General features: G+C 36.2%; 1 protein-coding gene across 3 annotated transcripts; it reads right to left on the bottom strand.

Moving 5' to 3' along the window:
- Positions 1 to 2755: 2755 nt before the first annotated feature.
- LOC116169919 (UNC93-like protein) lies at positions 2756 to 12410 on the bottom strand. Of its 3 annotated transcripts, XM_031486129.1 has the most exons (8): positions 12184 to 12410; positions 6064 to 6122; positions 5675 to 5935; positions 5345 to 5631; positions 5042 to 5294; positions 3463 to 3622; positions 3149 to 3416; positions 2756 to 3057 (listed from the first exon to the last, which is right to left on the bottom strand). In XM_031486129.1, the coding sequence occupies exons 3-8, from the start codon at positions 5926 to 5928 to the stop codon at positions 2780 to 2782; spliced, it is 1500 nt and encodes a 499-aa protein (XP_031341989.1). In that variant the 5' UTR covers positions 5929 to 5935; positions 6064 to 6122; positions 12184 to 12410; the 3' UTR covers positions 2756 to 2779. The 3 variants fall into 3 exon arrangements, with proteins under 3 accessions (XP_031341989.1, XP_031341987.1, XP_031341988.1); XM_031486127.1 differs by lacking the exon at positions 6064 to 6122; XM_031486128.1 differs by lacking the exons at positions 6064 to 6122; positions 12184 to 12410 and adding an exon at positions 9972 to 10088.
- Positions 12411 to 12525: the final 115 nt, after the last annotated feature.

Genomic DNA, 12525 nt, shown 5'->3' with positions numbered 1-12525 from the left:
ATATTTAGTATTCGAATACTTCGCATAGTATTTGAATACTTAACCTTCCTTTTTTACCAAAAATCGACTACACCAAAATTTCTCGGGAAAACAATTCGTACTTTTTCGATCAGACTTCTCAATAAAAAGTTATAGGCTAGAAACCAATGTCGAAAAAAATTCAATGGGCTGTGACTTCTAGTAGCCCAATCTTCAAACTGTTTTAAATTATGGATTCTACGGGCCAAATTCTATAAGAAAATGTGTTTTCCCGGTCGATCTCAGACATTTTTTTCCGGCCTCAAAAAAGGCAGTACTTTTAAGTTATTCAAATATTTGAGAACAATTTAGAAATGGTTAGGGAAAGTTTCCATTGTCACAAAATCAAATATAAAAATCCGATACAACTGAATACCGAACGATCCTGGAGTGAAACTTTTTGACTGGATAGTCCACGTAACTTAAAAACAATAGGGACCTTTCTTATATCCTTAAGACCATTGTGTACCAATTTTCAAAGCGATCGCACGTTTCTAAACAAACTATCATGCACACGGACAAACGGATGGTCAAAAATGGATCTGTTCCAAAATCGCTAGGATTAATTTCAGAAAGGCGTATGTATCATGTGCACGACGTACGATCGCTTTGAAAACTGGTACACGTATTCTTAGGGATATAACTGGTATAAGAAAGGTCCTGGTAGGTACCTCCTATATAATAATAATATTACGCTTTTACTCCCCTTAAATTTGTATATAACAATAGAAATATGAAAAAAGCTAACCCCATACAAAGTATAACTTGATTTTTTAAGTAGTATTAAGACTTTTATCTAGTATACTATTTTAAATTTTTAATATTTGAGTGACAAGTATTTAAATACTTTTTACTGTATTCGAATACTTTTCAAAGTAAGTTAATGAAATACTTTTCAAAGTATTCGAATACTTTTTATAGTATTCGAATACCTTTGATAGTATTAGAATACTTTTGAAAGTATTCGAATACTTATGAAAGTATTCGAATACATTCTAAAGTATAGTATTCGCTTGTGCTGGACGTAAAAGTATTTAGTATTCAAATACCTTTGATTTGTGTAAAGTATTTACTATTTAGTATTCAAATACTTTTTGAAAGTATTCTGCCCAGCGCTGGTTCGAAGTAATATTTTATTTTCGTTGCACTCCGTGAGATTAATGTTTGTTGATAAAGGCCTTCGATTCTGCCGAATTGTAATTAATATATTTCTTTGCAGTAATTCCTGTCCTTAAAATTATTAGGGCATGGTGTATTGGTCTTAGCATTACATATTTTTCGAATTGAGGACTTTAGATCTCTTTCTAATAGTCAGTTTTTTTTAAATTCTACAGGTCAAGATTTATTACTAATCGCCTCTTTCTGGTAAATATGTCACAATTTCCTTCCGTTATAATTTTTAAATTTAAGGCAATGGTTTTAGCGTTATTAGGATGTAGGCTGCTATAAGTTCATCATTGTCCCCAAATGTTGTCCCCCTGAGTTTTTTTTTGGGGATTCGGGAACAAAAAATAGTCAATGGGTGCTAAATCTGGACTGTAAGACGGATGTTCAATTTTTTCGAAGGGACAATCAGCTACAGCAACTTTTGAAAGTCTGCACTAATGCAACAAGACACCTTGCGTTAGATTTTCGCGTCTCTTCACTCTAAGCGCCTCTAAGACGATGTTTCAGGTTGGCATAATACTCTCCCGATACCGTATTAATTCCCTGATTTCCCGAGAGACCCCAAAAATGATTGCTATGATTTTTCCTGCAGAAGGGGCGACTTTAAACTTCTTGATTTTTCTTGCGTGATTGAGGATCTATTCACGGCTGCTCTTTCTTCCTATTAAGTTTTTATGAGTTGGAACAGGTCGTAGAACAGTTTGGTGTTATCACCATAACTGAACCTGCTCCTATTGGCCTTTTAATTCCTGCGGTACAGTATCCAAAGGATCATTGTTGAAGCCGTTGAATAAATTTCAGTTAAAATAGTTTTATTTATATTTGTGTAGATGGAGTATGCATACGTTGATTTAATTTTTAGTTTGGGAAATTGTGATACATTACTGATAACATTTTTCAATTCAATAGTTATTGTTGGTAAAGTTCTATTGCGTGTGAGGTGTTTTTTTGGTCTTTTGGATTCGTCATTGGTAGTGTTGGGCATTCGCTTATCTGTCAATCAATTACATCTTCTCCATCCTGTTTTCTTCCTTTCCCTCACCATAGTCTCCTTGTACCAGAAAAGAAAAAAAGAAAAAAAATAGCAATTGAACGACGACAGGTAAGTGATATATTTTTGCCTATTTCAATTAATCATAGTGTATATTTGGTGTTTATGAGGTCAATAAACGTTATTATTTGATAATAGCATTAAGAATGTTGCAAGTGTTTTATAAATTGCCACATAACTTACAAAGGTATATGTGTTTAAAAATCAACATAATGAAAAATTGCCCCAAAATTCAAAACACCGCAATAAAACCGACCCCTCGTAGAACAAGGGCTTTGAATTCCAGAAGATTGCGCAAGATAATGTCTCCGGGCTGGAAGGCACGAAATAGGAAGTACATAATGTTCATGTAGTATAAAATACGAGTATAACATTGAATATAAAACTGAGGGGTAGTAGATAAAGTGCAAGATCAGCACATTTATTTATTTAACGCACGTTAACAATACACGTGCGTCCTTTCAGGTGATTAATGATCAAAGGGTTTTTCGGATTAACCGAGAAAAACGCAAACGCACGTTGGTTTCCGATATATCAATCATTTTATTCATTAATTTCTAAGGCTCTCAGTTTTCCGTTAACAAGCTCGAAATTGGTTTTCGCAGTAACCAAGGTGTCTCTCTTGGCTTTACGTTCAATTAACTCAATCGTTCCATACGCACCAACACCTATCACCAAAAGTGTCAGTAATAGATAAATTTTAGCGTCCGTTCGTAAATACGGACTGTACGCGTATGTTATCACCGATCCTGTAGATTCCCAAAGCCGGAAGTTACTATACGCGGCTTCCTCCTTTCCCGGAAATAAAATCCCGCACAGAGCTGAAACAGAACGTTTTAATATTACGGCGTTTGCATGAGTTACCCTTTTTAATGATGTATGTTTGGAGAGCATACCGGAAAACTGCCTCACCATTTATCTGTACGAGCCAAACTGCATCGCACAGTCCCCACAATCCGGCCACAACAAAGAATGGCACCTTATTAATCGATGTCGGCTTCCAAATTAACAGCGTAATTAAAAGACCGACGTGTACAACGAAAGCGAACGCGATCATCGGCACGCGTCCCGTCTTTTTCGAAATTCCACCGGCGAAAATGGCGGCGATCGCGTTGACGGCACCGAAGCATATCATTACAAAGCCAATATTGCTGATACCCCATCCGCACGACACGAACGACTGCAAAGAAAGGCTGATCCAGATCGTAAGATTTTCAGTAACTTACCGCGTTGAAATCGGCAGCTATGAAAGCTTGCTCTGCGCCAATGAACATTGTTATGGGGAGGATCAGTAGTTGGTATGGATTGAAGAGGTGTTTGAGGGTTACTATTAGTAGTGTTAGACCTGATAGCCCTGTGGCGCTTCCTGCTCTGTTCCTTTTGTACCTGAAGAAAGGTAACTTCAATTAAATATGGAGGCAGTTAGGCTTCAATTAATATGGGATAGTTTATTCAGGTGGTTACACGCGCATACGCAAGAGGTTTCATGATGCCAACAGTTTTTAAGGAGTAATTTCAGTCTTCGAAAGTCCTAGTTTCTGGGAATTCTATCCAGGAACACCAAGGGCAACCCAGGGATGGGAGCCAAGAGCATGATAAGCACAGTACCTCCAATGATGATTGGAAGCAAACTTTAATGGCGATCAATAGAATCAGAATATTCGCCATAGCGATTCCGTTCCCAAAGCGAATAATTGACTGCCCGCAGATTTTCACTGCGACGTTCATGGGATTGCAATTAAAGCGGCTAAAACGAATCAGATTTAATTAATAAAACGCCATTTTGGGGCGTTAATTAATTAAAAAAGATAGGTGGGGATTCATCCGGAGGAGATTCTTGAAGTCATTCAGTTTTGAGCTGACAGCGGTGGAGCGCTTAGTGCGAATAATCAAGCGACAAACATGCGGGTTTTGGCTGTGGTAGAATTCCAGCCCAATTGTTCTTTTTTCACCCCGAAAAGGTTAGGTATTTGTTAGAAGAACTAAAGTTTGTTTTTTCTGGCATTTGTTTTAGGTCGTATTAGCGTTCACGTGGAAATCCCAGTTTCTGGTAATCGCGAGTCGCGAAATCAACCCATTTACGAAATACCGAAAAATAGAAGGATTACTGCACGATTTAATTTCAACCAGAAAGACGTCCCGTTAATAAAGTTGAGTGCCTTAAAAGATCGACCAAGAGGGATGACAAGTGTAAAAGTGCAATAGCGACAAACGCGCGCACCAACTCAAAAAACTACACGCATTGAAGGGTTCCTACGAAATTACGTAAAAAGGTTCACCGTGGTTAGGTAAATTCTATCTGAACTGCGAATGAATGTTTCAGATAATCCAATATAAATTTGGCGTAGCAGTTTTTTTTCAGAATTAAACTTTCCTCTTTTGAAACAACGATTTGAACCAGTGAACGTATTAAATTGGATTCCGATTCACTAGACCATTTGATTGCAATCGGTTCAACTGATTGGCCGGAAATGAGAATTGCATTGATCACCAGCCGAAAGGGGCAGAAATTATTCTAGTCGGGGCGAATAGTTTGGGCGCATAGGTATTGCCAGAGTGTGAAATATCTTGAGAGCGAAAAGTCCGAGAGCGAACACTCCGGGGGCGTAATGTCCAGGGTGTTTCATTAAAATAAAAAGGAAACTTATGCAAATGGAGTGTCTGTGTGTCCCTTGTCGGCAAAAATCCTCGGTTAAGTACACGTTATAGGGGACTTCTGTCTTCTAATGGGGCACTGTTTCGGCCAGAATGAGTACCCAAGTAACCAAGGGTGTGTTAGTGCTCAAACTTACCACGTAAACTCACCTCTTGAGGGAATCCACCCCAAAAACTACGCAAAGGCAAGCTATAACCATACATGCCAGATATATTCCAGCAATTAACTGAATTTTTTCTGAAGGAGGGGGGTCAAGATTTGGATTAACTCCGGTCGTGATCCCCGGGTAAAAGTTAGCTCCACAGAGGTCCTCGGTGTTCTCTTTACACGAATGAATTGACAAACATTCGTCACTTTCTGCACTTACGTTCATCGCAACGATATTTTTACCAGAAGACAGTACTGGAATTACAATGTTGAGTGAGTGAGCGATTTATTCGGTCTAAACTTACCGGCAGAACTGATTAGATTTCCCCACACTTGCGAAAACTGGTAGAACATAAAGAAAACGCCAAAGAAGCGTGTTACTATTAAAGCGGCAGCTTCCTCGGTAATTTGAGAATACGCCTCCGCTATAATGGAGAGATACGTGCACTTGGCGCACCACAATGGCCCACCTCCAAACCCGACAAACAGACCGGATGGTATCATTGTGTAAAACCGGGGGTGAAATTGAGAGGCGATGAATGGTACATAGGTGAGGAACGCTAAAGCTATTGTCCACTTGCATCCGAACCACCTACAAAATTCCACTCAGCGCTTAAAATTAGCTATCGACCTACTTTATAACGATAGTCGGTAGAAATATATTTGACAGTATAAGAGATCCATAAATTGCGGCTAAGGTGAACGTTCCCAGCGATTCATCGGCATTGACAGAGCTTTGTAGATTCGAGGCGCCCCAAAATGCAGTAAAGTGTATCATAAAAGCGAATCCGAGTACAAGAACGTTCCTCCAAATTCTCCATTTCTCGACGGGCTGCCAATGCTCCTCGTCTGTATCGGTCGTTTTAACTTTCTGAAAGTCTTTTGGCATTTCTCCCCTAGAAATATAAAAATGTTATGTTAGAAACGTATATTTACGAATCAAGATAGTAAAATAAACGAACCCTCTTAAATGGCAATAGTAGCCCTTGTACGACGAGGATGTTATCGTGTTTTATGTACGTACCATTAGATGTCTAATATATTTGTTTCCTTTCAGAAATGGCATTCCCTCGGTCCTGTAAACTAATATTACTAAAAGTATTTTGGCTTGCTGTTACAAGAGGAGGGACCACCTCAATAAACTAGACGTTTTTCTTCAGATTAAAATATTTGGCGAATTCAGACCGGCCGAGATTTTAGAAAAGATAGTGTGTAATCGACTATGGACACCGGTTTGAAAGCGATTTGTGTAAAAGGTTCATTAAGTTGGAGAAGTACATGATGGGTTTGCTTTCTGAAAATTTTGTCATGTGGAATTGAACTAAATCTGTTTTTAATTGTTTTGAATCTGGATCGTTTAAAACCTCCGTTAAAATACTCTCCCTAAATTTAAAACCTCAAAATGTTATTTAAGAGACAGAAAGAATGTAATTAACCTTTTTTATCGACCTATCAAATTAGTCTTGAAAATTTGAAATTTTAGTGACAGTTTAGTTCAGACCATTTATGCACAATCGTAAGTTGAATCGGACGATAAATAGGGATTAAGCAATTCCAATCATGCCATTCGAACTAGATCAGTCTTGTTCTGTATTAGAATTATTTAGTGATTTAATTTTCGTTTAAATAATGGCTTGTATTTTGTTTATTTAATTGTAAAGAAATTACGTGTTAAAAGATTGAGTGTATTCGTTTAGATTTTTCTTGCGAAGTTACAGTTTATCTCATGTTTTTCTCCGGGCGTATATAAGAAGTTTTGTTATGCGTATGGTAATTAGTTTTAATGATAAAAATGATTTATTATTAAAGAGATGAATTTATCCAATTACAGAACAAATACAAAAGAAAATATAGCATGAGTGAAAAATAAATAATTAACTAAGTTCATTATCCAAAAAAATAAAGAAATAATTAATTGTATAGGGCATTATATGTATGAAATGGCAAAACTAATTTAAGATTTCTTTCTTAAGGTGTAGGCGTGCATATTAACGAAGAAAGCTAGAGAGTGTTTCTAGAATTTTGTTTCGAGCGGAAGCGTGTCTAAGTTTATGAAGAAGTTTAGTCGGAGTGTTGTAGTTATCGAGCATTTGTTATTAACAAAAATGACAAAAAGGTAGATTTTATCCTAATTTAGGGGGTGGTTTTAGGGTGACGGGCTCAACGCGCGCCTCGACGCTGGGGTTTCAGAGGGTGTTTAGACCCTTATAACAAAGTACCTTGCCAAATTTCAGCTTGTCTCTAATTTGTTGAAGGAAATTTTCTTCTATACCATTTTTCTCCCTTCATTTTTTTTAAAATGCTTAGTTTTAGAAGAATTAAGAAAAATTACAAAAAAGGTAGGTTTTATCCCAACTTAGGGGGTGGTTTTAGGGTGACGGGCTCAGCGCCTCAACGCTGGGGTTTCAGAGGGTGTTTAGACTCTTATAGCAAAGTACCTTGCCAAATTTCAGCTTGTCTCTAATTTGTTGAAGGAAATTTTTCTTCTCTACAATTTTTTTCCCTTCAATTTTTTTTGAAAGTCTTAGTTTTAGAGTTATTAAGAAAAATTTATTACGAAAAAGATAGATGTTATCCCAGCTTAGGGGGTGGTTTTAGAGTGACGGGCTCAACGCTTCGACGCTGGGGTTTCAGGGGGTGTTTAGACTCTTATAACAAAGTACCTTGCCAAATTTCAGCTTGTCTCTAATTTGCTGAAGGAAATTTTCTTCTATGCAATTTTTCTCCCTTGACATTTTTTTCTTAAAATGCTTTGTTTTAGAGTTATTAAGAAAAATTACAAAAAAATAGGTTTTATCCCAACTTAGGGGGTGGTTTTAGGGTGACGGGCTCAGCGCCTCAACGCTGAGGTTTCAGAGGGTGTTTAGACCCTTATAACAAAGTACCTTGCCAAATTTGAGCTTGTCTCTAATTTGTTGAAGGAAATTTTCTTCTATACAATATTTCTCCCTTGACATTTTTTCTTAAAATGCTTAGTTTTAGAGATATTAGGAAAAATGACAAAAAAATAGGTTTTATCCCAACTTAGGGGGTGGTTTTAGGGTGACGGGCTCAACGCCTCGACACTGGCGTTTTAGAGGGTGTATATACTTTTATAACAAAGTACCTTGCTAAATTTCAGTTTCTCTCTAACTCGATGAAAGAAATTTTCTTCTCTACAATTTTTTCTCCCTTGACATTTTTTAAAATGCTTAGTTTTGGAGTTATTAAGAAAAATTACAAAAAAAAGGTAGATTTCATCCTAATTTAGGGGGTGGTTTTAGGGTGACGGGCTCAACGCCTCGACGCTGGGGTTTCAGAGGGTGTTTAGACCCTTATAACAAAGTACCTTGCCAAATTTGAGCTTGTCTCTAATTTGTTGAAGGAAATTTTCTTCTATACAAATTTTCTCCCTTGACATTGTTTCTTAAAATGCTTAGTTTTAGAGTTATTAAGAAAAATTACCAAAAAAATAGGTTTTATCCCAACTTTAGGGGGTGGTTTTAGGGTGACGGGCTCAACGCCTCGACCCTGGGGTTTCAGAAGGTGTTTAGACCCTTATAACAAAGTACCTTGGCAAATTTCAGTTTCTCTCTAATTTGCTGAAGGAAATTTTCTTCTCTACAATTTGTCTCCCTTGACATTTTTTTTAAAACGCTTAGTTTTAGAGTTATTAAGAAAAATTACAAAAAAAGGTAGATTTTACTCCAACTTTACGGGGTGGTTTTAGGGTGACGGGCTCAACGCCTCGACGCTGGCGTTTCACAGGGTGTTTAGACCCTTATAATAAAGTACGTTGCCAAATTTCAGTGTCTCTTTAATTTGTTGAAGGAAATTTTCTTTTCTATAATTTTTCTCCCTTGACATTTTTTTTAAATGCTTAGTTTTAGAGTTATTAAGGAAAATTTAAAAAAAAAGTGGATTTTATCCCAACTTAGGGGGTGGTTTTAGGGTGACGAGCTCAACGCCTCGACGCTGGGGTTTCAGAGGGAGTTTAGACCCTTATAACAAGGTACCTTGCCAAATTTCAGTTTCTCTCTAATTTGTTAAAGGAAATTATCTTCTCTACAATTTTTCTCCCTTCATTTTTTTTAAAATGCTTAGTTTTAGAGTTAGAAAAATTACAAAAAAAGTAGACTTTATCCCAACTTTAGGGCGTGGTTTTAGGGTGACGGGCTCAACGCCTCGACGCCGAGGTTTCAGAGGGTGTTTAGACCCTTATAACAAAGTACTTTGCCAAATTTCAGCTTGTTTCTAATATGTTGAACGTTACCCATATAAAACGATGGATAGGCCCTGTCCTATAAAGTTTTGTATGAAATTAAACTAATTTCAATGTAATAATTGTAAATAATGACCATTATACAATTAATTATTCATGAATACTTACCTAGTATAATATCATGCAATAAAATCCCATTGCACGATTTCAATAATGAACTACTTACAGGCGATTGTAGTTAAATAATTAAGTAAGCAGTAATGTTCTTTTTGACATTTTAGCTTTGGATCGCAAGTACCCACCCGAGTTACAGCCTACACTCAAATCATGTCGAATCAAAGTTAAAAGCGCCACGGAAATAGGAAATAACCTTTTCTGTTTGAAAATAAGGCAATTAAATGTTAAATGTCAAACCTTCAGAAAAAGGTAATTACGATTTCCGGAAGATTGGACAATTTTAATTCAAATAATTTATTTGCAGTATATACAACGAGAGCGTATAATGTAGAAATTTAGTCTTTTGTAAGAAATGCTAATTAAATTGCAAAAAACGGGTAGATATTACGATTATTTAAATAAAAAATAAATGAAACACATACGCATGTTGCAAATTGTAATGAATATGAAAGTAATCTTTCAAGGATGCATGCGATCAATATACTATATTTCTTTCGTTTAATTTGGCCCAAATTTAAATGGTACTGCACAACATTACCCTTAACCTGCATTACCTTTCGATTTGTTGAAATCTCCCAATATTTTTTATAACACTAGCGCATCACACAGTAGGTACTACACACAGGACTTGTCAGTATGCACTTTCATTGTTGAAACTCCTACACTTTTTCATGATATGTTTACAGGGTTAGCGGTAGCACGTGGACCCCTCTCTTTTCTCAAGTTTATTCGTGTTATTCATTTGGATTTGGAAACATTTCTAAATTTCAAAAGAAGTTAGAATTGTTAGCCGTATTTTGGTTTTCCCAGCTCTTATACAAAATATGAAAAAGTATAATGAGAATCGACCGACAGAAAATTATTTCTTCTAAACGAAATTTGTTTCCTTATTTACAGAAAAAGGGGGTAGATTTTTATTTGTAAAATTTTCTTGAACGCAGTATATAACGAAAATTGTGGAGGTTATAGATTTATGATTAAGATGATTTATACAAGAAATAGTAAAACTTTATAGTTTATTGATTTATCGATTCTGTAAGATCCTGAATTTCCCATTGAGCTAATTATCACCCTTGCATCCCTAGGTCGAGTCAACAAGATATCTTTAGGAGTTCAACTTAAATGGGCTAATTGATTCATATAAAAAGTGGCGAAAAATGGATAAATTAAAGCAATGGCTGTCCGGTTATTGGGGAAAGCTAAGGGTTTAAGTGCTAGGTCTGGAGCTTTATTTTGCCATATCTCTGCTTAGAAAACAGATATCAAAATGTGGTTCTCACTGATATTCTCACCTTTTCATCTTATTTGATAATATCCTATAGTAATTATATCGTTCCATTTGAAATTTTCAAAAAAACATTCAAAGTTTATATTAATGTCACTTCGCGTCCTCTACCACTCATCACATTTACTAAAAAGACTCTATTCATGTTAAACCTGATTCCACGAAGAGAGCTCAGGAACACGTGATCAAGAAATAGGCATTGCAATTTTTTGTTTTCCTCTTTTTATGAATCAAACTAATATTTTATATCCAGGAACGTGCAAAGAAAATTAGAATTTGATCGCTTTTGCTTTACTCGAAAGTTATGTGCGTATTTATTGTTAAATCAAACCAGAGCAGTCGATTTTCAATTTCCGGGGGTAGGTACGTTCCGACGGGTACAAAAAATAATTTAATTACTGAGCTAGCCGTGAGAACCCTAAAAATTTATGCCAGTGCCGTAGAGGTCCAATTTTATGAAAGGGACGTTTTCAACCCCAAGTAAATGCTACGAAGCCTGTTACAATATAAATAAAAACAATTTCTTTCTCAACTTCACAAAGGCGAACGAACAAATGCCAATAAGTACCCCCCAACATGGACAGTAAGGAACGCGCAAAATATCGGAGCTCTCTTGCTTACCGGGGACAGACTCTTCCCTTACCGTCAACATGGACCAATGGCGAATGATATTATAGAATCCCTCCTCGATGTTATCACAGCAGCATTCGTCAATTCCCAAATGGAGTATTTTGTTATGATGCATTAATAAGAGATTTTGTAGAGAATTTAATAAGCTGTTCTATGGTGTAATATACAGGATGTTCCATATAACAAAGTCGCATGTAATTATCTAACAAATGCGACGTTGTTTTGTTTTTTTAATTATAGATTTGGGTTCAGCAGAAAAAATTCACCATTTCGATACAACTAAGAAAGTTACCAATAGTGCCGACTTAATTTGAAACAGACTGTATATAGACTAATTTCGATCGGTAGGTAAGCATGGGAACGTTCATTTAACGAGGTGCAACCGAGTCAACAAACGAGTGCAATGAGTAGTTTGCAATTGGCCAATAGGATATTGATACAGAACGAGGCGCCCCCGAGCGATGCAACTATACGAGAGCCCCTCACCGCTAAATTAATTATTTTATTTGAAAAGTATTGGACGGTAATGGGTGGAACCCAAGCCTCCCTACTCGCAAGGAAAGAATTGCAAAATTAGAAATAATGTTAATTTTTCTAGCAATAGGTAAATAACCTCTTTAATGATATAATATGTAATACTTCGACTGTGTTAATACAAAATGTTTATCGTTGCGTAATTATTTAACACGTAAAATCCATGCTTCTATTAAATGACGTTGAGATACAAAAACCTGTTCTACTCACACCGGCTTTGCTACAATCGGGTATTATTTCATAATTTTTGGTTAAGATTTATCTCGATACACAATTCATTATTAAAACCCTTACGAGTTTTAAGAAGAAAAACTTACGCATCTTGGTATTTATCCGAAATGGTATAAACCATCTTGCACGTATTCCCAAGTTTTTAGATTTTCCACTGCTACGAAGCACACAGTTTCACTTACTGTCTAGGTAACTAAATGTGTAATAAATTGGAACGTTCATCACTCTTCGGCTACTGCGGTTACGTAATTTTACAATTGAATTACTAAATAAAGGTTTTTATTGTAGTCATCTTCAGAATACGATTCGAATTATTAATCTTGATTGTGGTTGACTCGAGATTTTGATGCTGCATCAATGTCGAAACGTAGGAGTTAATTGAATTTGCATAAAAGATGTAGTTGTTTAATACGGGCACATTTCTTGCC

The sequence above is a fragment of the Photinus pyralis genome, unplaced genomic scaffold (genome assembly GCF_008802855.1).
Source record: "Photinus pyralis isolate 1611_PpyrPB1 unplaced genomic scaffold, Ppyr1.3 Ppyr1.4_LG4, whole genome shotgun sequence".
In the NCBI taxonomy this organism is placed as follows: Eukaryota; Metazoa; Arthropoda; class Insecta; order Coleoptera; family Lampyridae; genus Photinus; species Photinus pyralis.
This window is presented reverse-complemented; position numbering and strand designations above follow the sequence as displayed.